Source organism: Varanus komodoensis, unplaced genomic scaffold (assembly GCF_004798865.1).
Source record: "Varanus komodoensis strain SLA01 unplaced genomic scaffold, ASM479886v1 scaffold11, whole genome shotgun sequence".
Lineage (NCBI taxonomy): Eukaryota > Metazoa > Chordata > Lepidosauria > Squamata > Varanidae > Varanus > Varanus komodoensis.
The window spans coordinates 28,383,652-28,409,845 of NW_025335317.1; the positions used below are offsets into that span (position 1 = coordinate 28,383,652).

At 39.7% G+C, this 26,194-nt stretch overlaps 1 protein-coding gene across 1 annotated transcript in view; it reads right to left on the reverse strand.

Annotated features, from left to right (window-relative positions):
- The window catches only part of KNDC1 (kinase non-catalytic C-lobe domain containing 1), an 83,245-nt gene that overhangs the window by 42,438 nt on the left and 14,613 nt on the right, over positions 1-26,194 (reverse strand). The window contains exons 4-7 of the mRNA XM_044420713.1: positions 8,709-8,855; positions 7,576-7,693; positions 6,059-7,005; positions 1,453-1,567 (exon numbers count right to left, since the gene is read on the reverse strand). Of these exons, the coding sequence (XP_044276648.1) occupies positions 1,453-1,567; positions 6,059-7,005; positions 7,576-7,693; positions 8,709-8,855 (1,327 nt within the window). The remainder of the gene's footprint in view (positions 1-1,452; positions 1,568-6,058; positions 7,006-7,575; positions 7,694-8,708; positions 8,856-26,194) is intronic.

Consider the following 26,194-nt stretch of genomic DNA (forward strand, 5'->3'; position numbering starts at 1 on the left):
AAAAATTCTTAGTTTCTTATATCAGATTTTTTTTTAAGTAGGTATTGTATTGGAACACTAGTAAATAAGAAATGCATTTGATTTTACTTGTAATTTCTGTGGTGAGGAGTCTATTTGTTCAATTCTGGAAAAATGAAGAATTATTCTTTGGTGAAATGATTTTGGCTCTATCACTGAAGGAGAAAGAAGATACTGACTTCTATCAAACTTGGGTGTTTTTTTTTACTATTGGCTAGAAAAATGGGACTTGGCTTAAAGATGTTTTTATGTTATTATAAATGGATTTGAATATGATTATAGAATGTTAAAAGATATGTAGTAGGGGGCTGACCCAGTATGTCTGATGTATTTGATGACTGATGTTTTTAGTATTAGTTTAAAAATCTTAATAAAAATCTTTTTTTAAAAAAGAGATCATTATACTATCATAAGATAGCATATAGTATTCTTACATTATAATATAACAAAAGCGTAGCCACAAATGTTCTCAAAGACATTGATTTGCTAATGTACCGAAGTACATTGCTACCTCGTCTCACAAATGCCTCAGTTCATGACTAAATCAGGTTGCAAACAAATTTCAGAAAAATTTGCCTCAGTTTGCGAACTCCACATTGGGTGACATGGCACACTCTAGTCTTGAAATATTAAGCAGCTGTATTAGAAGACCCAAAATCATGATTCCACTTTGTAATTATCTATCTTTGCCAAATCTGACAGTATATAGAAAATGACTTTACCATCATAATAAAAATGCAATAAATTATTAACTTCACAGTTTATCAACCTTCTGCTATTTGCTGCTATACCATTATATACTTCATAGACCATTAAAAAATTTTTGCTTGAAAATGTCTTTAGGAAATAAATAAACATGCAAAAATGTTGGTGACTGAAACAGGCTTCTCATGAGTGGGCAGAATTCAGTGCTGCATGTGTACTTGTAGAATCCAGTGCAACTAGTTTCCCAGGGCAACTAGAAACGCCACATGGCCTATCCTGGTGTGAAAACAAGCATTTTTGCTCATTTCAGAGTCTGCTTTAAGACGTGCTGGTTCCCATTGTGTTTGCAGTAGGCTCCTGGGGCACAGCAAAACAAACATGGGCTCAGGAGCAGGAGCAGAGCTTGCCAGCATGTTGCTAAACTGCATTTGGAACAGTAATATTAAGGCATCCAAAGCCAAACATTAATGAAAGCTATTCTTGCCCAATTAGGGGATGATCCACCCGCTCACTAGGTTTGGTGCTTTCCCCAAGTTCTCAAAAGGCCTTCAGGTACACATGTGCACACAGACAATTCCCAGAGCACCAAGCATTATTTATAATAGGAGGTCAATATACTGATTCACTCCTCAACAAGGCCCCAGACCTCTGCACTCATGGAAGAACAGAGACGCCCCTATGCCAAGATAACACATCATATTATTTGAATATAAGATACGAAGGTCCTACCTGGATAATCTGCATATGCTTCCAGAGTAAGCAAACATTCATGGCATAATGCCCAGAGTTCATAGTCTTTCAGTGGTTTACCATACTGTATTAAGAGATGTTTCAGAAAAGCACACTGAAAACAAAATAAAATGTTACTCATAGTTAGGAGACAAAAGGCATTTCTGAAGCCAAAGTCAGTGACAAAGAGTATACTAATTTATCTGTGTGCATTCCAGCATATGCACACTTAGTAATTGTGTGTGTGACTGTAGTGGGAAAAGGGGCATCTAGAAATACCAAATTAAAAAAAATCCTCCAGACGTGTTCAGTGATTCCAGGTTTACTACAGAACCAAAGCATTTAACACTATTGTAGCTTTTAGCTTGTCTTCCTTATCGGAGTACAAAAATAATATCCTACTTAAACATACATGAAAATAACAGAGACGTACAAATACCAGTCAAATTCCACAGTGTAATGACTGAGGCCTCAAATTTCCCTCCAATTTAACAAAAAGTTTTAAAACTTCTTAAGGAAGGATTAAATTTTGGATATACCTGCTTAGTGAGATTCTTATTTTTAAATTTTAGCGCTTTAAAAGTACAGCTATACAAAAGGAACCAGTATGAAATCATACAATCATGTCACAGGGGAATAAGGTTTTGGAGCTTGGTCTTATCCCCTTTCATTTAGTACCAAAGTAAACCAAAAGTTTATTTCTGTCTTGGAGGCAGTCTGTCATCAGCACCTCATATCACAGGTTCAGTGCCCAACGTGGCTTGGCCACCCTTTTCCCCATACCCTTCTTTTTCTGTCTCTCTCCACCCTTCCTTCCTCACCGTTCAGTGAATGCTCAGCAGAAGGCCGTTTGCCTACTTACTTTTTGCCTACAAAATTGTCCAACCCTGATTTTGTATGTACGGAAACACGGTTTGCACACATGAAATGATTTTCAGCTTTTCATTACCCTAAAAATGCACCTGTCACAACCAAAGAAGGCATCAATAGAGGCCTTCCCTGCTCTGCCAGAAGTATAGCTCTTTATATCCAATACATCCTTGTCATCCTAAATGCAGGTGTCAAAGTTGCAACCTAACAGTTATGACCTAAGTCCATAACACCTGCATAAAGTGCATACTAAATGGATGCAAGTAGATATCAAAATCAACCACTGGATTTGTGGATTCTTGATACTTTTCTTTAAAGTATGCTTGTTTCATTCTTTTATTAAAAACATACAAAAAGTAAATACAATTTTACTGTAATAGTAATTTTCAGATCCTTTTTTTGTGAGACACTGCCATATAATTGATGTATAATTCTCAGGTAAGAGAATATGCAAGAGGACAGGGCAGGGGGAAAACAGGACAAAGCACACCTGTTGCAGGCAGAGAGGCTCCCAGGCATTTCGGGTTAAAGGATATTAGGGAATTTGAAAGCTTGCTGACCATTCTGTGGCATTGTGGCTGGTCCCAATAAAGTTACTGTCTAATCAGAGTGCTGTGGGGAAGACTTCTGTGTGATCTTTGGGAGGGCACATATTCAAAAATAAAATGTGAATATGCTAGGTATGTAAGAGAGTTTCTTATATAATTATTTTTAAATGCCCATTTTTGGATATTGGATCCTCCCCTTAAGCAACCAAAAGGACTCTGAAAGGGACCTTGCAAAGCTATGCTACTTTCTATTTGTGTTTCTTGCAATAAAATTCAAGAGTGGTGATGTTTAAGTACCTCTGAAGTGCTTCTAAAGCCCTTTCTCAAAGACACCTGGAAGACAGCACACCATTTACAAGCTTCGAATTCAGTCATTCGAAAGGTACCAGAGACTGAGAAATTAAAGTGCGCTATTAAAACAGGTCTGCCATATTACAATGTACATGTTGGTCTTTCAAATAAATACATATATACAGGTATTTAGGCAAAAGAGTCAGAGACAATTTCTGTATAAACCTGTGCATTTCTACTTTAAAGGCAGGTTTGAAGATAGTTACAATATGCATGCCAGAATCCTCCAGCATAAGATTCTATCATAAGTATCCAAATAAAGGTATATCAGCCATACAAATATGTTGGCTGCACAGTCATTAAACTATTTCTCAAATCATGCAATGCCTCAGGGGAGATTTATTTATTGCCTGACAGCTATTTTCCTGAGAACAGGAAATTCTTTTTTCAAAAACAACTTTCTGTTTTCAAAAGATAAAGGTCGTCTACCCTGGAAATCGCATGCATCTCAGAACAAAAATCATTTGGGAACCAAAACAATGGGTTCCACTCAAAAAAAGTGTATTTCTTCCCCAGTATCAATACATTAGTTTATTTGGTTTTCATTAGTGTCATACTTTAAGGGTCTAGACTACCAACAGAAAGCAATAGAGTACATATATTCACAAACTGCAGCTTCCCAGTACAAAAGCCAAAGCAAGTGCATATAAAGAAATAAGAATGGAATTAAGTTGGCCAGAGAAAATGGATCCTCAGTCGCATCTGAATTGAAAAGTGTTTATTTGTGAACTGCAAAAAAAGCTATTTTTAAAAGTCTGAAGAAACAGTTATGAAGCCAGCAGGTTCAAAAAAGTTTGGCCATGTAAATTTGAAGAAAAGCAGACAATAAGGGAAGCAGGATCATGGCATTAACAAAGACATGAGGAAATACAAGTAGCAGATGAGCATTATTTCTGAGAAAAGAAACATGAAAACCAGCAGACTGGAGTATGATGAGCACAATGGGTACTGCACAAGCAGGGTATCTCTATTTTCTCCTCTGGCAAGAAAATGGTGCATAAACAAGTGCATTTTAACACTTAAAGAGAATAGCAAAGCTCTAACTCCCATGGAAGCACAAGCACTAAAGCTCCACGTATAAGAGCTGCTTGATTGAAGCTACTGAATTAAAGTTGTGCAACTTGGGACAAATGGAATTCCTACCTAGAAGAGGCAAATACCACCATGGGAAAGAATATTGCTACACTTAACAAGAAACTGAAAGCAAGAGTGGTGATAAGTGAAAGAGGAGAATTTTAACCTGTGTTATGACAAGATCGATATGGCACTTCATATCTCCCCCAGCAAATATATAAACACACACACACACAATCAACAATAGCTAAGCATGGATGGCAATATAAATTTTAGTTAAAGTGAAAGATGGTATTGCTGTGTAACAAGTCAATGTTTTGTCTTTCTCAGTACCCCTAATATATGTATAAAGGTAACACTATATAATTGTGTGCCTCTTTCATCATAAACACTGGCCTTTTCAATCATATAAATTCAGTTAGGATGAAAAGATTAGGGATGTCAGATCACAGCTTTTCTGATTCTCAATCCTAACATGCCACATCGAAGTTCTCCTGACATGCAGCAGTTTCCAAGATGCCTCAGATCTTCATTTGCAACCAGATAAAAGATGTTTGCAAGTGTTTCCAAAATCATGGCATCAGAGACTCTGGTTTTACTAATCTGACTCTTGCTAGCTGTGCACTATTACTTACATAAAATTAGCAAGGAGAGGTGAGGAAAGGTAACCAAAGTTTAAACTTCTTTTGTTTCAGCTTCCTTTTGCAAGAGGCTCAGTACCAAAGCTTATTCAAGCTCATCCAAAGAAAGCAAAGACAACATCTACTTGAGAGATTATCTTCATCTCTAAAATAGGCAGGAGAACCTTACCCTTCCTGGGCCTGTCTGCACGTTACAAGTCCTACCAAGCCACCATGCGTTAATTAACCCCTGAGGCAAAATGGTGTGGGTATTTAATATTTTGAATATTTGAACCATACGTCTTGTCATGGCGTGACTCCAGCAAGAATGGGCTGTTGACATGTTTAAGAGATCATCCAGAATTGCTGTACTTTTTATGTTACTGTGTGGTTTTTTAAACACGACGAGACACCAACCACACTGGAAGCGCAAGACATGACAAGTCTGAATATGCCTGATATGATGTACATATGCACAAAGCATCTATGGCCACTGCAGCTCACCGGTGATTGGCCACTATCTCATCCGACCACACAAATACCATTTCTTAAGTGTGAGTCAAACCCATCAAAGAACATATGCCTTATGCATCCACTTAATCCTTATGTATCTACTAACTCAGTTTGAGCAACTGTAAGATTAGAAGTAAGCCATATGTGATAAGCACTGGGCCATATTATAGCAACCAAACGCCAAGGTGCTCTACATTTCTTCACAAGGGAGCTGTAATTATGAAGCAAAGCATTCACATGGAGCCTTCTGCAGTATGTAAAAAAAGTCATTCCACTGGACTGAGGAGCAAACTAGGGCACTGATTCCTGCAAACAAATGCCAAGTGCTCAACGTAATCTCTACCTCGAAATAAGTAGCTTTAAGGTATTCTGAAAAAATGCTGAGATAACCATCTATAATAAGACCAACACATTGCAATTCAGTTACTATTTAATACATTGGGTATAAAATTACTCAACTAATTCATATTGTTCATTATGGTGCATGCATGCTGCTATAGTTTAACAGCCAACTATGTTTAATAGCCAACTTTCTACTATGAAAGAGGTCAATACTTCACCCCCAGAACTGTCCCTTTGATGCCAAACAAATTAAGACAATGTTTTAAATGCAAGTTTCATTTCTACTACCTGTTCTTTATCTTTCATTTCTGACTCCCTGTCTCCATCTGGTATATCTTCAATATAATAGCCTTTCCTCTCACTGTGAGTATGTTCTGTGGAACTTAGTAGGATTGAGCTACATCCATGTTCATTAAGTGCTGCAACCACTCCAGGCTTCCTGTTAATATGTAACAAACCATTTTCATTTGACCTTGATGAAGTTTCACCACAGTATTCCCATGTATCATAATTTTCTAGTATTTTATGGCCAGATCTTGACTCATGTGGTCCTTTTAGTGCACCACTGCTGTCAGATGTTTCAGAAACCACAAGATTATATGGAAGAAAATGTGCTTTTTTGTCATCCTGGATTGTCATGTGGTGTTTAGAAATGCAGGTTCCCTCTTGGCCCAGGCAAGCATCCTCAAGGTTATCGTTTGTCACCTGGAAATATGATGCTTTTGATCCAACTTTATTACTTCTCTCACTCTGATTTAATTTTCCTTCTAAAACAATATGCTCATTATTATGAATTATAGCTAATGGTTTATGTTGCAACCGATGCCGTTTCTTTGTTAATGGTCCATTGTGCCTTGTAAATGGGCAGGAAATTCTTGCATCTGTCTCGGATCCAAAAGGTAGCATTGGCAGTGTCTTTACTTTCCTCAAACAAGTTTCCTCAAACACCTCACTCCCCATTTCACTTGTGTTTTTGTATTTTATATTGCTGTTGTCTTCTTTACATTTAGTAACCCAAGTTGAAATGTTTTGACCACACAGTGTTCCATTTTTAATTTCTTTTCTGTCTCTGTTATTGTAATTCATAGCATGTAGGCCGGAAGCATTTCTACCACTAGCTGCTTTCATTTCGTCCACTTCTAGAGATGAATTCTCTCTTAAGTTATCTTCTGTGCAGTGATCATAAGGTGAAATCCTTTCACAGGCCTTTTCTTCCCACATGTTATCACAACTGTCTGGATGCAAAGACAAATGTTACTACAACTTTTGTCTCCTCCATCTGTCTAAGCTACCCAAAAGTACCCAACATATCAAAAATTAAATGTGAAAAGTTGACTTTTCAGAAGGAACCAATTATGGATTACTTTTGTACAGCAAGCCAATCTACCTCCTCTTCATTGTGAAGGGATAAATACTTATATCAACCTTCTCCAACCTGAGGTTCTCTAGATGTGTTGGGCTACATCTCCCAGTACACTCAGTCCTGGGGATGGTCAGCCTATGTGCCTAGTAGTATTTGTCTACATAATTGATTGCTGACTTATGTTTGAGTCTGTTAATCTTCATATGCAAAACATGTGCAGTGGCAGATACTGGGCCCCTATATTTGCACAGCATCTGCCTTCTATCCTTCTAAATGTAACATAACATTAGTTTATTAAAACTTATTAGTTTACCCAGCGAAAAGGAACAATGCACTTTTTATCCAGGTTATAATAGTTTGGGCTCTGTATCACTAGCTAAAAAACATACTCTTGATTTAATTATGCAAGTATGCTGAAGTATCAAAATGACATAAGGTATACCTTGAAAGTTGTCACATGGTTCAATTGAAAGCACTCTTCTTCCAGTAGAATAGAGGCACTGGCAAATATCAGTGGAGGAAGAAAACTTCAATTTCTCTTTACAGATTGATATGACATTCTATAATAACAATTGCATAGCAAAGTATTTAATAATTGTCTAGCCACCATACAAAGTATGTTTTCAGCCTGATATTAGAGATTAGTATTACTTTGGAAATCTCAACATTTTGCACTTCTGAAACAAATTATTAAGGAATGGTAAGTTGACAAAACTCCCTGTTAACTTTCTGTAAGATTTAATAGAGATTAATTTGATGTGCAAGATTTTAAGTATTCAAATATGTTTGCAATAGTTAAAATAGTTTATTTAGTTAAAATTCTGTCCTTCATTGTTTTTGAATTAGTAGTGGAGTCTATAGCAATCTTTCACTGAATGCTCCATATGGGGCACATCATAGCCCCAAACCAAGTTTCAATGGCAAAACTATTAAGACTTCACAACCAAAATAGTCTTATCACTACAAAGAAATTTACAGGTGATCAATATAATGAAAAACATAGTTTAAAGTAATGGTTTTCAGACTGTTCTCTAACAGGTTTATACTTAGGTTTTGATTCTACAAGCAATCTGAAAGTTTATGTATAAGCAATCCTGAAGGATTTAAGCCAAGGGAAGCAAGTCAATCAAACTGAACTTTGAATTTAACAAACCCAGTGTAGACATCCTTAGCTAACATATATTGGACTGAATCCAGAATTCATAGTTCACTAACTCTTCTGTCTGAGATGCTAATTTGCCAAAGAACAAAACAAACTGCTAGGCTGTAGCAAACGGTCCAGGGTCCAGTTCTCGTGGACATTCTGATGAACACAAATGTTCATAAATTCTATTCCGTATAAACACATGATAGAAAAAGAAATATATTTCCAACACTTCTATCTGAATGTTGAAAAGATACTACTTTCAAATGCAGATGTTATAAACCTTTTATCTATGCCTGAAATCATTCTACTAAAAAGAATAATCAAGAGAAGATTAAAGACTGGAGGGATTTTTCTATTTAAGAAGGCACATTGAAGACAACATAATACAGAAGCATTACATCACGGGCAAGACAAAAATGTATTTTTACCTCAAGATCTGGCCTCTCTTTAGGATTTTCTACCTGCATTTGTTCAAGGAGAGCATGCAAATCTTGGCTAAATTTTGAATCTATTTCAGGCTTCATCATGTACTCAGCTGCTGCTTTTAGTGTGGCACCCAAGGAAAAGATATGTACCTGCAAAAAAAGAAATATCAAAATAAAATAAAAATAACTACTATGGTGTTTCCACTGAAATCCAACATGGCTCTGCTAAAATCAATGAGCCAAAACCAGTTTGAACAGTTGCAGCTTACAGTTGAAGTAACTTCATGTATACTTTGGAAGGGCATGGAAGCAGCCTCAATCATATCTTGGCCCCTGCACTTTCCTCCCCCCTCCACCCACCAGAATGCCCCACTTTCCCCCCCTCTGAGATCTATTTCCTGACCTCAGAAAGGTAGCTAGCACAGCTGTCCCCAACTTCGGCACATGTTTTATGGTCCCTTGGGTGCTCACTGATAGAATTTCTCTCTAAATAAGTTCTCAATATTGCTTTTTATTAGAGGAAGCACAGGAATGCTCTCTATATAAGTTCTAAGCATTGCATATTACAATTTTGTATTTTTTTCTGAATGTATGTAAAACAAATAGGAGGTATTTTGGAAACTTGCCACTAGATGGAGCATTTTCCTAGTCTATTAAACTACTTACTGTGAGTGAAGCAGAATCTGAGAACTATCTGCTAGCTATGTACACACACAGATTTTTATTATGCTTCGATCTCTGCTTCCTTCCAAAGACTTCAGAGTGGTGTAAACAGTTACAGTGATTCCCTATTTTATCTTCAGTATCCATCCTGCTGAACAGACTGAGGAAACAGTGTTCAGCCCAATCATATAATTAGCTTCAAGGTTGAGTGGGCATACCTTGTCCAATAATCTAGCATTTTCATTTCTATTTTAGGGCATCAACTAAAACACAAGGCTTACACAGTTGTTTTCTTTCAGCTTAGATTGTAAAGGCAAGAAGAGACCAAAGTGCTGAATAAATATATATGACTGTCAGATAGACGTGTCCACCTGGAATTAGTGGAAAACATGGCGGGAGCTCCAAGATGTTCCCTATTAAGAAAACTTGGCTTGAGTAATGGCCGGCCGGCCTGCCTGATTTATATCTTGCCTTTTCCTTTTTTTAAAGAACTCAAAGTGGCTTACATCATTCTCCTCCTGCTGCTCTCACACTTGTCCCCATAAACCATGGAATTTATCAGGAATCCAGGACACGCATGCACAAGGCCATGGAAAGCTATATAGGTAAGATACTTGAGAACTGCATAGTAAATCAGTCAAATATTTTATTTCTTGAACTCAGCTTTTCTGCTAGTTATATTAAATGGTTCACTTAAAGCAATTCCACAGTTCAAGCCAACTCTGTTTCCATAATACAACAGAGAGTTTCCTTATGAAGAAACAGAAGCCTGGGAAATGTAGTTACCAAGCAGAGAATACTATCCAAATAATATTATCCATGTGTTATATGAAAAACATATAAATAAGTGTGTTTTCCATTCAGTTTTAATAAAACAATTTATTCCAACACATTCTATAAAATGCAGTTCAGTCAAGTTCACAGAACAACAAAGTCATGTTTGAAAAGGGAATGAATGATTATCTTTCCTGATTAATTTCCCATTTCAAATTTATTTATTTATTGCAGTTAAGAGTCATATCACTAAGCAGGGCCAAGAATACATGAATTGAAATTTTCATTAATTATAATACATGATCCAGTTTTTGAAATATCAGAAATAAATACACCTAAACACATGCTCAAGAAAATACTTTAAACACACTTTCACATACTACAATCTTCAATTCTTAAGAAAAAAGAAAGCATGTTTAAAGTATTGCTAGATGGATTTGAGCACTGGTACTTGCAAAATTCTGGCAGTAAGTAATGAAGCCAAAAGTTTCTAGGAGAACTGAGTGCAAAATGTTTTCAGGAAATATTGCTTTAGTAAGTCTTTTGGTGACAATATTCTGATTTGTCAATGGCCTACTGCCATCATGATAGAGCAATGCATATACTGCAGGATTGCCCATTCTATATATAACGTATTGGAAGAGGAAGAGACAAAAAGCCTAAAGCATTAAACGGCTTCAGTACAGGATTTTAACCCAGTGCATATATTGAAAACAGGGAGCTACATATCAGCAAATCTGCAATAACAATTTGAATGGCAGCTTTGTAATATGGACAAATGCCCATTTGAGGCTAAACTGACACTTGCAACAAATATGAGCTACAGCAGAAGCCTACTATGTTGTGCCAGTGAAAAAAATAAATCTATTAAAGAATTCTCAAATGCAAATTTATGTTGCAAACCATATTTTAAATTTACTATAATCTCATCCAAGCATAGTGAATAAAAGGAAAGAAAAGGTTGTCCATCTGGTACCTAAAAGAGAAATGCTTTAAAAACCAAGTGACTTATTAAAGTGTTTAATAAGTTTTCTACTAAGTATCTATATGTTTTTTCCCCAGTGGTGCTGATCAAGACTTGTGTTTTTCCCATAATGAAAATGTGCAGAGTTCAAGAGGAAAATTAAACAAAAAATGTTGAAACACATTCTAAGATGTTTCTAAACATACATTTAAATAAGTTTTGCCATTTTAAAAGAAATTATTTCAGCTTTTTTCTATTTTCTGTATTTTAATAATTTGATGTAGTCACCTCAGGTCTTTTTAAAGAGAAAAGTAATTACTAAAGTAATTTGATTATCATAATCTTCGTCTTCACATTTCTTAGCACTTTAATAAAATATTTTGTCTAGAATATTTCAAATACATCTTGGCATATCATACAGTCGTTTACTAAAGCCTACATACTATTGGTCTAGGGCTCCTGGGATACAAGCAGCCAAGCTCCCAGGGAGTGAGCGACCAGAGCAAGTAAACAGGAGGAGCACACAGGAGTTTGGCGGAGGAGTTGTAGTGAAAGAGGAGACAGAAGCAGGCAGAGGCAAAGCAGAGACAGGCCTGCACTAGCCCAGCCAAAAGTCAACTGAAGGGAAGTTCCAGCTTAGCTGGTTGCTGATTAACTGAAGGGGAGTGGCCTGCTCAGGTAGCAGCAGTTGTGGGTGGCGTGATTCATTCTGGCTCCTAGCAGAGCAGAATAGATCAGAGCAACCTGCCCCAGTTGGTCTAGGGCCTCTGGGACACACTCCCATTTACTGGCAGGACTATGTTGCTAACCTTTAGTGAAGACATTCAAAAGCACCAGTTGTCACAACAGCCCCCCAAGGCTGAATCACTAAGTTGCACAAACAATGGACCAAGGCGACTCCACAGTGGTAGTGGCTTGCAACAACTGCAACAGCTGCGTACTAGTAGCCCTAGTTCCAAGAAAAGGTGAGAGCACTGGAGCAGTGAGTGTTCACCCTCAAGAAAATAAAATGAAGAGACAGAGCAGAGGAGCTTCAACACCTAGTCCTGAAGCAAGAAGAGCATAAGCAAGCTGAGGGAGCAGAAGAGAACTCCAAAGGAAGGGAAAATGAGGAAACACACTGAAATAGGGTGGCAGATGCCGAAGACCTAGAAAACATGCTGCACCATTGGAAGCAGTGGAACTCTTGAACCAATTAAAGTTACTTGAGGAAGGGACGCGTGAGAAGCCCACTGTGGAAGAACTACACGACACACTGTGCAACTCTGAAAAAGTGACAAAAGGCCAATCAAGAAAGAAAAAGGATACCAAAGTTTGCAATACCAAAAGAAGAAGAGTGATAGTTGTGGGAGATTCCCTGTTGCATGAGATGGAAAAATATGTATTTCGTGACAACCCAGAAAATCGCCAAGTATGCTGTCTCCCTGGCACCAAGATTAAAGATAAAACCAACAAGTTCACGCAACTCATACAACCCACTGACAATTGCTCTTTCCTTCTCATCTATTGGGAACTATCAGGAGAAGCTTTGATAAAATAGCATCAGACTTCAAAGCTCTAGGGAGGAAAATCAAAAACACTGGAGCCCAGATAGTCTTCTCCTCAATCCTACCAGTATGTGGGAAAGGAACTGTTAGGGAAAGAAAAATCCTTACAAGTGAATGACTGGCTATGATGGTGGTGCCATAAAGAGAGATTTGGATTCTGTGACCACAAGCTGAGGTTCCTGGAAGATGGAACTGGCAAATGATGGGCTGCACCTCACAAAGAACGGGAAGCAGAAGTTTGACCACTACATGAAAATGTTCATCAGGAGGGCTTTAAACTAAAACATATAGGGGAGGAGTATCTGCAGCATGGCATACCATCGTCTGGCAAAGACTTATACATTTCACCAGAGAAAAACCTCAAGCAGGACCCAACACCAGTCTCCCAAAAGACACAGGAAGAAAAACCAGGGCACAGCAAGAATCAACTTTGGTGTGTCTACACAGTTCCCAGAGTATGGGAAACAAACAACACAAACTTGAGCTCATAGTACACAAGGGCAATTATAATCTTATAGGAATAACAGAAACTTGGTGGGATGACTCACCTGACTGGAACTCTACAATTGATGGATATAACCTGTTCAAGAACATAGTTGTAGTTGTAGTTGCAAAGTCTCGTCCAACCCATCATGACCCCATGGACAACATTCCATCAGGCTTTCCAGATGGAACATATAGGGGAGGAGGATCTGCAGCATGGCATACCATCGCCAGAGTCCACTTAAGCTCACACCGACTGCCTCAGTAACTCCATCTAGCCAGCCCCTTCCTCTGCCGTCCCCTTCTTCTTTTGCCATCTATTGTTCCCAGCATTAGGCTCTTCTCCAGTGAGTCCTTCCTTCTTATTAGGTGGCCAAAGTATTTGAGTTTCATCTTCAGCATCTGGCCTTCTAAAGAGCAGTCGGGGTTGATCTCCTCTAAGACTGGCTGGTTTGATCTCCTTGCAGTCCAAGGCACTTGCAGGAGTCTTCTTCAGCCCTTAAATCTATTTGTCACCTCTAATGTATATTCATCAGGAATATGATTTAGGTCATACCTGAGTGACCTTGTGCTTTTCCCTACTTTGTTCAATTTAAGCCTAAATTTTGCAACACAAGAAGCTCATGATCTGAGCCACAGTCAGCTCCTGGTCTAGCTTTTACGGACTGTATAGAGCTTCCCCATCTTTGGTTGCAGAGCACAGAGTCAATCTGATTTCTGTTTTGAACATCTGGTGATGTCCATGTGTACAGTGGTCTCTTGGGTTGTTGGAAAAGAGTGTTTGCAATGACCATCATATTATTCTCTTGACAAAATTCTACCAGCCTGTGCCCTGCTTCATTTTGTACTCCCAAGGCCAAACTTGCCTTTTATTCCCCTAACCTGAATATAGCACTAAAGTTCCATTGAAAAGAGGGCAATTTTGAAAAGCTTTCCTTGAGTAGCTTTTCCTGCACAGCTCATCATTTTTGCCCCTTCTAAACACATTCCAACCATCAAAATCATGCCAGGAAACCTGGTTTGCCAACCCTAACCCTACCCTGGTGCCTACCCTTAACCCTAATATAGGGGTAGAATATAATGGAATATAGGGTGATTTTGAAAAAGCATAATTGAGCAGCTTTTTCTGCACAGCTCAACATTTCTGCCCATTCTAAACACATTCCAACCATAAAAATCATGACAGGATACCTAGTTTTTGTAACCCTAACTGTACTCTGGTGCACACCCCTAACCCTAAGATAGGGCTAGTGTTCCATTGAAAAGAGGACGATTTTGAAAATGCCTTCCTTGAGGAGCTTTTTCGGCCCAGCTCCTCATTCCTTCCCCTTCTAAACACATTACAACCATCAGAATCATGCCAGCACATCTCGTTTTCCTAACCATAACCCTACCCAGGTGCATACCCCAACCCTAATATAGGCTAAAGTTCCAATCATGCGATTTTTAAAAAGCCTTCCTTGAGAAGCTTTTTCTGCACAGCTCCTCATTTATGCCCCTTCTGAAAACATTCCAACCACCAAAATCATGCCAGGAGACCTCGTTTTCCTAACGCTAACCCTATCCTGGTGCCCACCCCTAACCCTAACATAGGGTTGAAGTTCCACTGAAAAGAGGGCGATTATAAAAAAGTCTTCCTTGAGGAGCTTTTTCTGCACAGCTCATCAGTTCTGCCCCTTCTAAACACATTCCAACCATCAAAATCATGCCAGGACACCTAGTTTTTCTAACCCTAACCCTACCCTGGTCCACACCCCTAACACTAAGATAGGGCTAATGTTCCATTGAAAAGAGAGCGATTTTGAAAAAGCCTTCCTTGAGGAGCTTTTTTGGCCCAGCTCCTCATTTCATGCCAGGACACGTTTTTCTAACTCCAACCCAGTGATGGTGAACCTTTTAGAGCCCACATGCCCAAACTGCAATGCAATCCCACTTACTTATCGCAAAGTTCCAACACTGCAATAAAACCTGAAAACTGAGGTTTTGGCTTAGGAAAAACTACTTACAGCCAGTCCAGGAAAATGTATATATAAACCTGGGAGTGCACTGACCGGCCACGCGAAAGCTCGGACGCATCGTGGCTAATGAGTCACAGCTCGTGTCCTCATCGCCTGGAGCCACTACTCCTTTCCAGGCATGTGTGCTGTTATCCAATACTTGGCTGCTGGGGCGATGCTGGGGCAACAGAGAGGGCTCTGTGTGCCCGCTGTGCTATGCGTACCATAGGTTTGTCACCACTGCCCTATACTCTTCAGTAGTCAGACCTCAGCTGGAATACTGTGTCCAGTTCTGGGCACCCAGATTTAAGCAAATTGCATAAAAAATAGAAAGGCTCTATAGGTGGGCAACAAAAAGGATTCAGGGTTTGGAAACACTGCCCTATGAGGAGATACTGAGAGAACTGGACATGTTCAGCCTTGAGAAGAGAAGATTGTGGGGTGAGGGGACATTGTATCACTCTATAAGTACCTCTGAGGCTCTCACAAAGAGGAAAGTCAAGATCTCTTGCTGATACCAGAGTGTAGGGCACGGAATAATCCATTCAAGCTGTGACAACCCAGATTCAGGCTAGATATCAGGAAAAGCTTCCTCACAGAGCAATGTGACAGTGGAACCCGCTGCCCAGAGAGGTGGTGGGCTCTCCCACACTACAGACATTCAGAAAGAAAGTGTACAACCATCTGAGTGGGATGCTGTAAATTGGTGTCCTGCAACAACAGGGGGTTGGACCCAATGGCCTTCATGCCCCCTTCCAACTCTACTATTCTATGATTCTAAGCCTTGAACAGGGCCTCCAGAAGCCAGTCTTGGGCATACCAGTACTTTGGTTCCTCATCAAATCAAGTATAAGCAACTGTGAGGGCCAAGGTTATTCTCTTTGCATCTAAATACCAGGTGCACTCATAAGAACCGCCACTCCCCATGAAGTCCTAACATGTAGTTGGTCTTGTCTTGACTCTCTCCAGTTCCTCCTTGTACTTTATCTGCTCCAAAACCCACCACTATCCATTCTTAGGTCACATCTTCTAGCCTTTGAAAATGCAATCTGCTGCTGTTGGAAGCAGACCCCACCACTTTAGTTGCCATTGATCTCTGAACTTGGCCAAGTTCTTCACACATAAAGTCACTCTGGTTTCCATAACATGAAAAAATTGCTATGATCATTGTGAAAGTTGGTCAGCTCCCTATACTGCATGCAGGAAAAAAGCACCAGTTTACACAAAAGGTACTTCAGATAAGTCAAGTCCAGCCACATTATGAATGATGGCTCCACTTGTGAGAGGCACCATATGTACAAACCAGATACTGGTTATTCCAAATTATTAGCTGTTCTTCCTTAAAACTAGTCAATTTCTAGTCACTTGTAAAGTTCTTTCTTAGAATACAGCTGCCTTTTAAAAACTGGCTGCATTTTAAGAATGCATTGAAAAAATAACATTTCAACTGATTGTTTCAGACATTTTGACGAACATTCGAAGGGACACTTCTCCTAAAACATCAGCTCATTTGGCCAGCCCTTCACTTTTACACTGCAGCAACCCTCACATTAGGAGAGTATCTTGGATGTCTCCTAAGCTATGCATCATTGCCCTAAGCACTGGACCCAGTAACTGAGAAATATCTCTGTAGTTCTCTATAGTCTCTTTAATAGTACTTCTCTAAGGATTAGCTCAATACATTAACCCGATGTCCTGGGTAGCCAAGCAGCCCTTTTTTAAAGTAACAACCCCTTAGAATAACTAGAGAAGTTGCAAATGTGAAAAGATTCAGTAACACTCCACTGACAACATTGGGAGTGCTTTTCTCAGCCACCTCATTTTGACATCTTTTCCTTCAAGGAATATATAGTACAGATATCAGGAGAGTCTTCAAAATGCCTTGAAGCTTGTAAGTGTTGCTACTTACCTTCTTGTTGGGTTAATGTTTTTCTGACTCTAATATAAACTTTCATACATAGTGATATGCCTCTACGAAAAATTCATGATAAACATACAAGTGAAAATAAGCCTTGTGTCAATATAAAATGAGCAAGGAAAGGGATGGGGAAAGAGTTCAGTTGGAGAGACAGATCAGTCAGACAAAAAAGAAAAGCAAGGAGTTTTTCTTTTACTTTTCCAGGAGTGCAGGTATGCAGGGCAGGGTGCTGAGCTTTCAAGTCCTAGATTGGTGCTGGTATCTATCATTTCCATTTCTCCTGCTTTTCATCTTAAAGCTCTTTGCAGGCAATACATACTTGCACCTTGTGAACAGAATTCAGAAATGTAGGATTGCCTTACGGGGTGCAGTATTTGTAAAATAGATCATTCTAGAGAGGTAATAAAAACTGAGGGATACTTTAGAACATACAGTTCAATACTGGTCTCTAAGATGAAGTGGCCATAGATGATCATGCCTCCAATGCCAATTCCTAAGACATTGGCACACTGCACCAATGATATTCCACTAATCATTACATATATTTGCGTAATCAGTGTCAGAGAGCACCACCAGTTCCTAAGCAGATACATAGAAAGGAAAAAGGCAGGTTGCTTATCTGTAACTGTCATTCTTCGAGTGGTCATCTTGCACTGCGCGGCTAGCCCACTCGTGTGATTGCACAGAGACCAGGAAGAAGAACTGTACAGTCTCAGAGATCTCCCAATCATTACTACAGCAGCTCAGAGCATATGAAGCAAAACATAAAAAAGGAAGAAAGTGGGCAACGCCTTGCTTGCTGGCCTGGAACTGTTGGGGCTAAAGCCATAAGCATTCAAGCCATTTCACACATGCATATCTGTCACTTGATTTACTAACTGAAGACTTGCAGGTGACTGAGATGTAAACCTCTCTGTGTTTGAAGAAAGAGTAAAATGGTGTGATCATATGGAGAACGTGCATGTGTGAACATACCTCCTTTGTGCTCTGACTTAAATGCATGGCTTATAAAGTCCAGTACAAAGAACCAGTGATATAATTTTATATCAAGTCATATTATACAGAAGGAAAGTCAATGCTGATTGTTAGAAAGAATGCATAACCTACATTGAAAAGGTAATAAACAACAAGCGACAATGATGGGAAAGTACTTCTGAATGCTTCAAACTGAACTTGGTAGTGTGTTGGCTGAAATATTACTGAGATACCTCACCACCACTGACAAAGTTTAGATAACACACTGCAGTTCCCTGTGGGTAACTGAATACAAAACAAGCCATGGTGTCCATATGCAAACCTGACTCAGGGAGCTGTTGTATCAAGGCAACTCAGTGCATGTGGGTTATGGGAGAGTTAAACAGCTGTTTAGGATGCAAATGAGCCACTCTCCAATCAATTTAACATGCTCCTTTCCAGCTAATATTCAACTGCTAAACATAAATGTCATTTGGTGCAAAGGGAATTTTTGCCAGCACCATCAGGGGCAGTAAAGCTGAGGTAACTCTGGCAAACTGCCTTGGGGGCCTGCACCACCCTGCGGCCCATCCTCTTGGGGAAATTAAGATAATGGCAGTGACTACTGATGTGTTACTGGCCTTTTCTCCAGTAAGCAGGAAGCTACTGCCCATTGATCAAACTATGCCAGGCAGCTGGCACCAGGTGAATCAGATCAAATGCCACATAAAGAGCAAGTGATCCGCACAAAATAAACAGAATATTAAAACAATAAAAACTATATACTCATATTTTTAATCACACATCCAGGGAATGAAATTAGGTTTTAATGTCAGGGAATTCTCTTTGTACTGACAAGAACCCAGGAGTGGGGGAAAGATTTTGTGGATGCTTGCTCCAACTGCTTTGAAATAGTAGCTGTTGTTTAGAGGAAATGCAGTTTTTAGAGGAAGATGACATAACATCTTTTCTATTTATTTTAAGTCTCAAAGGAGACCATGATTAAATGTTTAAGTTCTCCAGTTAACAATGAGAATTGGGAGTTCTGATAACTAGCTCCCTGCTGAGGCATTCATTACACAGCAGATTTATAGTATCAATTGTTTTGGAAACATTTCTAATGCCATTTAATTGTGTGAACATGTTATGTTCCCTACAACGTTTATATAACTACTTCCTACAAAGGTTCTCTCTGTATAATAAAGGCATGATGTGTGTGGAGGCTTACAGAGCCAGGCGCACTCTGTTATAAATATATCTTCCATTATTTTTCCTTTATCTGCAAGCATAAAGTCAATTCAATTAGTATTTTTTTAATAAGTCGCACCTTGGGTAAAACACCACTATATTCATTCTATATTGATTTCCGTCAGTGTCCTAAGGGAGACATTTATATCTTTTAGAAAGCAGGGGAGACTGTACCAAAACTTAGACACCACCAAACAATCAGTATCTGTGGGAAAGGGAACCCTGGAAGGACAGATTTGGCCAAGGTGCCACATCCTTGAGATAAACAACGGATTTGTAATCATTTTCTTTGCATATAGTATGCTTTAAAGTATATGCAAAACATATACTTGCTTTGTTGCATACTTACAATGAGAATGTTGCTAAGGAGAAACTTTCAATCATACCACCTGATTGCATAGTAAACATATACCCATCACTGGGTATAAGTTCACTGAGCTAGATAGTACCCCAGTTCACACAGTCATGAAGTTCTGTGTTCTGAGTAGCCTGTTAATCACAAACTGCCTTTGCTTGGATTGCCAGACATGACAAGCACAGTCAGCGAGGGTAATTATACGACTGTTGCCACCATGTGCAACGGGAAATAAGCCATAGTGGCTTATTTCGTTTGCTGGGATTGTGCAAACCATGTTAAATGTATGAAAGATTCCCTCCTGTGAGTAACAGGAGCTGGGAGGTAATCAGGTTACCTGGAATCAGGATGAAAGCAAAAAGTTGAACACCCACTGTTGCAATTCGAATTCATCCTTCCCTCCCCTCTTATTGGCCCAGACACAATAAAAGCATTCACATATTTAACCTGTCACAGAACCATACCTCCCAACAACCTCAGAAAGAATAGCCAACACACAAGAATTATGGGAGCAGTAATGCCAAACACCACAGAGGGTCTCTTCTCTATTTCCAGGGAGACCTAGGCAATAGCTTTCCAAGCGAAACTTAATCTGTTTCATTTTTATACTGCCAAATAGCTTTCTGGGTGGTTTACAAAGTTAAAATGTATAAAAAAAACCAAAAGTAACAATATTATGATAAAGACAATAATAATAGTCAATAAACGATGGCAGCAACAACAATCCCAAGACAACTAATCAAATGGGCACACAGGCACTGAGCAGTATCTAATAAAACCACATTAAAAGTACAAAGTCAACTAGTAAAATACCTGAAGGTAAAAAGGCAGGTGCCACAACTGAGAAGGCCCATCACCTGCTTATATCCCTGGTGGGTGCTCCTTGAGAAGGATCCTAAGGATGATCTTAGGGCCCAGGTAGTTACACAGGGGATGAGGCATTCCTTCAGATAACCTGGACCTAAACCATTTAGGGCTTTATATGTTAGTACAAGCACTTTGCATTCAGCCTGGACCTCAACTAGCAACCAGTGCAGCTGAAAGAGGACTGGTATGATGTGCTCTCGTGAACCAGTCCTCATTAACAACTGTACTGCCCTATTTTGGATCAGCTGAAGTTTCTGGGATGTTTTCAATGGCATCCCCATGTAGAACACATTAGTCTAAACAAGAGACTACCAGAGCATGGATCACTTGTGCTAAACTCTGCCTGTCCAGATAAGGTAGTAGTTAGTAAATCAGCCCAAGCTGATAGAAGGTGCTCCATGCGACTAAGTCCACCTGAGATTCCAGTGACAGTTTCAGATCCAGAAGCACCCCCACCCCAAACTACAAAACCTGTCCTTTAGGGAGAGTGTGACCCCAACCAGGAAAGGTTAGATATCTTCCAACTCGATGGATGATCTGTCCACCAACAGCACCCCTCTCTTGTCTGGATTGAGTTTCAGTTTATTGGCCCTCATCCAGTCCATTACTGAACCCAGGTACTGATTCAGGATGGCAACTGCCTCACCTGGGCTTAATGAAAGAAAGAAAGAGAGAGAGAGAGAGAGAGAGAGAGAGAGAGAGAGAGAGAGAGAGAGATGTCATCTGCATAATGATGACACCCCAGCCCAAATGTCCAGATGACTTTCCCCCAGTGGTTTCATGTAGATGTTAAGCAGAGCCCTGTGCTACTCCATGGCAAAGCTGCCATGTTGCAGGGAAGCAATACCGCAGCATCACTTTCTGGAATTGGTCAGTGAGATAGGAGCAGAACCACCACAATGCAGTGCCTCCTACTCTCAACCCAACCAGCCTGCCCAGAAGGATACCATAGTTGATGGTATCAAAACCTGCTGAGGTCCAAGAGGATCAACAGGGTTGTATTCCCCCTGCCGCTTTCCCAGCAAAAGTCATCCCACTGGGCAACCAAGGAAGTTTCCATTCCCAAACCAAGCGTGAAGCCCGACTGACATATATCAAGTCAGTCAGTTTCATCTAAGAGTTGCCCAGAGTGGCTTGGCCACTCCCCACCCCTGAGCATATGCTAATACAAGCCAGGCAAACTGGTTTACAAGTACAAATGAAGTGGATTACTGAAGTCACTAACAAAAGAAAAAAGCATATCTAGAATACTAGAAACCAAAGTAGTATGACTTATTGTTGGAAAGTATCTTCTCCCTTCCCCTTCATGGATCACTACCTTGCTGTGGTGAAGGGGCTTGTGTAGTGCAATGAAGCTGTGAACTATGCCATGCAGGGACACCCAAGATGGATAGGGGCATGCAAGGTGATCCGCTGGAAAAGGAAATAGCAACCTACTCCAGTATCCTTGCCATGAAAACCTCATGGACAGAATCATAAAGATGAAAGATATGAAGCAGAAGATGAGTCCCTCAGGTCAGAAGGTGTCCAGTGTACTACTGAGGAAGAGTGGAGGGCTAGTATTAGTAGCACCAGAAAGAATGAAGCGACTGGATCAAAGCTGAAAGGACACTCAGTTGTGGATATATCTGGTGGTGAAAGGAAAGCCCAATGCTGTAAAGATCTATACTCCATAGAAACCTGGAATGTAAGATCCATGAATCAAGGCAAGCTGGACATGGTCAAACAAGAGATGACAAGACTGAACATCGACATCTTAGGAATCAGTGAACTAAAATGGACAGGAATGGGTGAATTTAATTCAGATGACCATCAGGTATACTACTGTGGGCAAGAATCCCTCAGAAGAAATGGAGTAGCCTTCATAGTCAATAAAAGAGTAGGAAAAGCAGTACAGGGATATAGTCTCCAAAATGACAGAATGATTTCAGTTCAAATCCAAGGCAAACCATTCAACATCACAGTAGTCCAAGTCAATGCCCCAACCACCGATTCTGAAGAAGCTGAAGTTGACCGGTTTTATGAAGACCAACAACACCTGCTAGAAATAACAGCAAAAAATGTTATCATCATGGGGGATTGGAATGCTAAAGTGGGAACTCAAAAAATAACTGGAATAATAGGTAAGTTTGGCCTTGGAGTACAAAATTAAGCAGGGAACAGGCTGGCAGAGTTTTGCTAAGAGAGCATGCTGGTCATAGAAATACTCTTTTCCAACAACCCAAGAGATGACTCTACACATGGGCATCACCAGATGGTCAACACCGAAATCAGACTGATTATGTGCTCTGCAGCCAAAGATGAAGAAACCCTACACAGTCAGTAAAAACAAGACCAAGAGCTCTCTGTGGCTCAGACCATTAGCTTCTTGTTGAAAATTTCAGGCTTAAATTGAAGAAAGTAGGGAAGAGAAGACCCTGATGCTGGGAACAATTAATGGCAAAAGCAGAAGGGGACAGCAGAGGATGAGCTGGCTATATAGAGTTAGTAGGGCAGTGGGTGTGAGCTTGGGTAGATTCCAAGGGATGGTGGAAGACAGGCGAGCCTGAAGGAATGTTGTTCATGGGATCGTGATGGGTCAGGCACAACTTTGCGACTAACATCTTCTTCCTTACAAATTCAAGCATCTCAGCAGATCCTCCTTCTCAGCTGGTCTGTCCTCCTTACCTGACACCTGAGATAAGGGATGCCTGAGCCACCCTCCTCCTCTTCATTAACATACTCACTTTGTCTCCCTACAGTATCTAAGCTGACTGACTCCCAGCTACCTCCACTGGCACTAGCATCTCAGCTGCGGATTCCAGCCTTTCCTTCCCATCTGACTCAAAATCTCTTCCCCCATTCCTTGATGTCTCTTTCAGGCACAATGGGCTCAAACCCTGTAAACACACACAGGGCTCCAGGCTGTGTGCCCCAGTATATTATTACTTTGAATCAGAGAGTCTGCAGACAGAACCAAGAGCACAGCTGGAATAAAGTAACAGATACAGCAGCACAGTGCTCTTTATTGAAGAAGGGGAATAAATAGTTTCAAGCAAGTGCGCAGAACAACTTTCAGCAAAGAGTGGGAGGCTCCATTCAGTGCTGACTGTCACCTTCCTTGAGTATTTCTATTTTACTGTTTACTTGGTTGCTATAAATAAAATATGCTAGAGCTCAAGTAACTAAAACTGCTGGTTTTAGGTTTGACTTCAGTGCTACAACTAAGTGCAATACTAAATTCCAATCTGTGCCACAGTATCTTGTCTTGTGCTATAGGGTCTGAAATGGCAGAATGCACATTTTATAGACCATTTTACACAGCTTTATCAGTTTTAAATCTGTCACTAGACTTATGAGGCAACCATAATTATTATCATCATTTTAGAAATGTGGAATGAATCCATTTTAGTCATATGCCCAAGAATGTTTGACGAAAAAAGGGCTCAGAAACATTAAAGGAATTACAAATAGATATTTCCTTGATTCAGTATTTGTAGATAAAATAATGTGCATCATTTGCATAGGTAGCAAACAAGTTGCATAATAGACAAAATATGTTTCTTGACATTGGGGAGCTAGACTACAACAAACCTATAAAGTAATCAGGTATATAGAATATTTATTTCAAATCAACTATATATCCATGTTCAAAATAAATTAGGTATATTAACCGCAACTAAACCCCAAGCTAACTAACTTTAATTTCCAATAAAAGGTGCAGCTGATAAAGTAACTCATCACCAATACAAACATATTAATCTGTTTGAGGTAAGTTTGGGGAATTGCTCTGTAGACTGAAACATCTTCAAACACAGCAGGAAAGAGACTTAGTTTGAAGAATTGCTTTGCATTTTGTTGTTCTATAAAATTCAATTACCAAGATTCATTTAGTCCCTTTTTTAAAAAGGTTAAAAAAATAGGATAATTGTTACCTAGTAATGTTATACAATGTTATATAGTTGTATAAAATAAAGAATATATAAAATTTTCAAATTCTCATGCTGTTATTTATAATTCACAACAGAAACAAGAAAACTTTAAATGTTATGAATAGAATTATCAACAGAAATTCACACACTGCAAGAGGTCTATGAATGACTAACCTGGAAGGTTAAGGAATGAATGTAAACAATTAAGCTACTCTTTCAGTTCAACAATAAATAACTTTTATAAATCACTAGATGAGAGAAACTCATAGGTTTGTTCATTATACCAGAAGATTAAATTAACTATGCCAACATGCATTATTTTTTATGGAAGTTATCAAGCAATTTTTACAGTTTGCTATTAAGTTGTGCATCTTCATGGATCACTGCCTTGTCGTGGTGAAGGGGCTCTGAGGGTGTGGAATGGGCTTCCACGAGAGGTTGTTGAGGCCCCATCGGTGCAGGTGTTCAAGGATAGGCTGGACGTCCACATGGTGGGCATGTCGTGAGCTGAGCCGGCTGGCGTCGGAGATCAGACTAGATGGCCCGGGAGGTCCCTTCTGACTCGCTTTGTTTTCTATGTTTCTATGTAGCTCAATGAAGCTATGAGCTATGCCGTGCAGGGCCATCCAAGACGGCAGAGAGCTCTGACAAAACATGATCCACTGGAGAAGGAAATGGCAACCCACTCCAGTATCTTTGCCATGAAAACCCCATGGACGGTACCAAAAGGCAAAAAGATATGACACTGGAAGATGAGCCTCTCAGGTCGGAAGGTGTCCAATATGCTACTGGGGAAGAGCGGAGGGCTAGTACTAGTAGCACCAGAAAGAATGAAGCAACTGGGTCAAAGCCAAAAGGACACTCAGTTTCAGATGCATCTGGTGGTGAAATGAAAGTCTGACGCTGCAAAGATCTATACTCCATAGGAACCTGGAATGCAAGATCCATGAATCAACGCAAGTTGGATGTGGTCAAACAAGAGATGACAAAACTGAACATCAACATCTTAGGAATCAGTGAACTAAAATGGACAGGAATGGGTGAATTTAATTCAGATGACCATCAGGTATACTGCTGCGGGCAAGAATCCCTCAGAAGAAATGGAGTAGCCTTCATAGTCAATAAAAGAGTAGGAAGAGCAGTACTGGGATACAATCTCCAAAATGACAGAATGATCTCAGTTCAAATCCAAGGCAAACCATTCAACATCACAATAGTCCAAGTCTATGCCCCAGCCACTGGTGCTGAAGAGGCTGAAGTTGACTGGTTCTATGAAGGCCTACAACACCTTCTAGAATTAACTCCAAAAAATGATGTCCTTATCATCATGGGGGATTGGAATGCTAAAGTAGGAAGCCAAAAGATAACTGGAATAACAGGAAAGCTTGGCCTTGAAGTACAAAATGAAGCAGGGCAGAGACTGGCAGAATTTTGTCAAGAGAATATGATGGTCATAGCAAACACTCTTTTCCAACAACCCAACAGACGACTCTACACATGGACATCACCAGACGGTCAACACAGAAATCAGATTGACTATGTGCTCTGCAGCCAAAGATGGAGAAGCTCTATACAGTCAGTAAAAGTAGTCCAGGAGCTGACTGTGGCTCAGATCATGAGCTTCTCATTGCAAAATTTAGGCTTAAATTGAAGAAAGTAGGGAAAAGCACTAGGCTACTCAGGTATGACCTAAAACATATCCCTGATGAATATACAGTAGAGGTGACAAATAGATTTAAGGAATTAGATCTGATAGACAGAGTGCCTGAAGAACTATGGACAGAGGTTTGCAACATTGTACAAGAGGT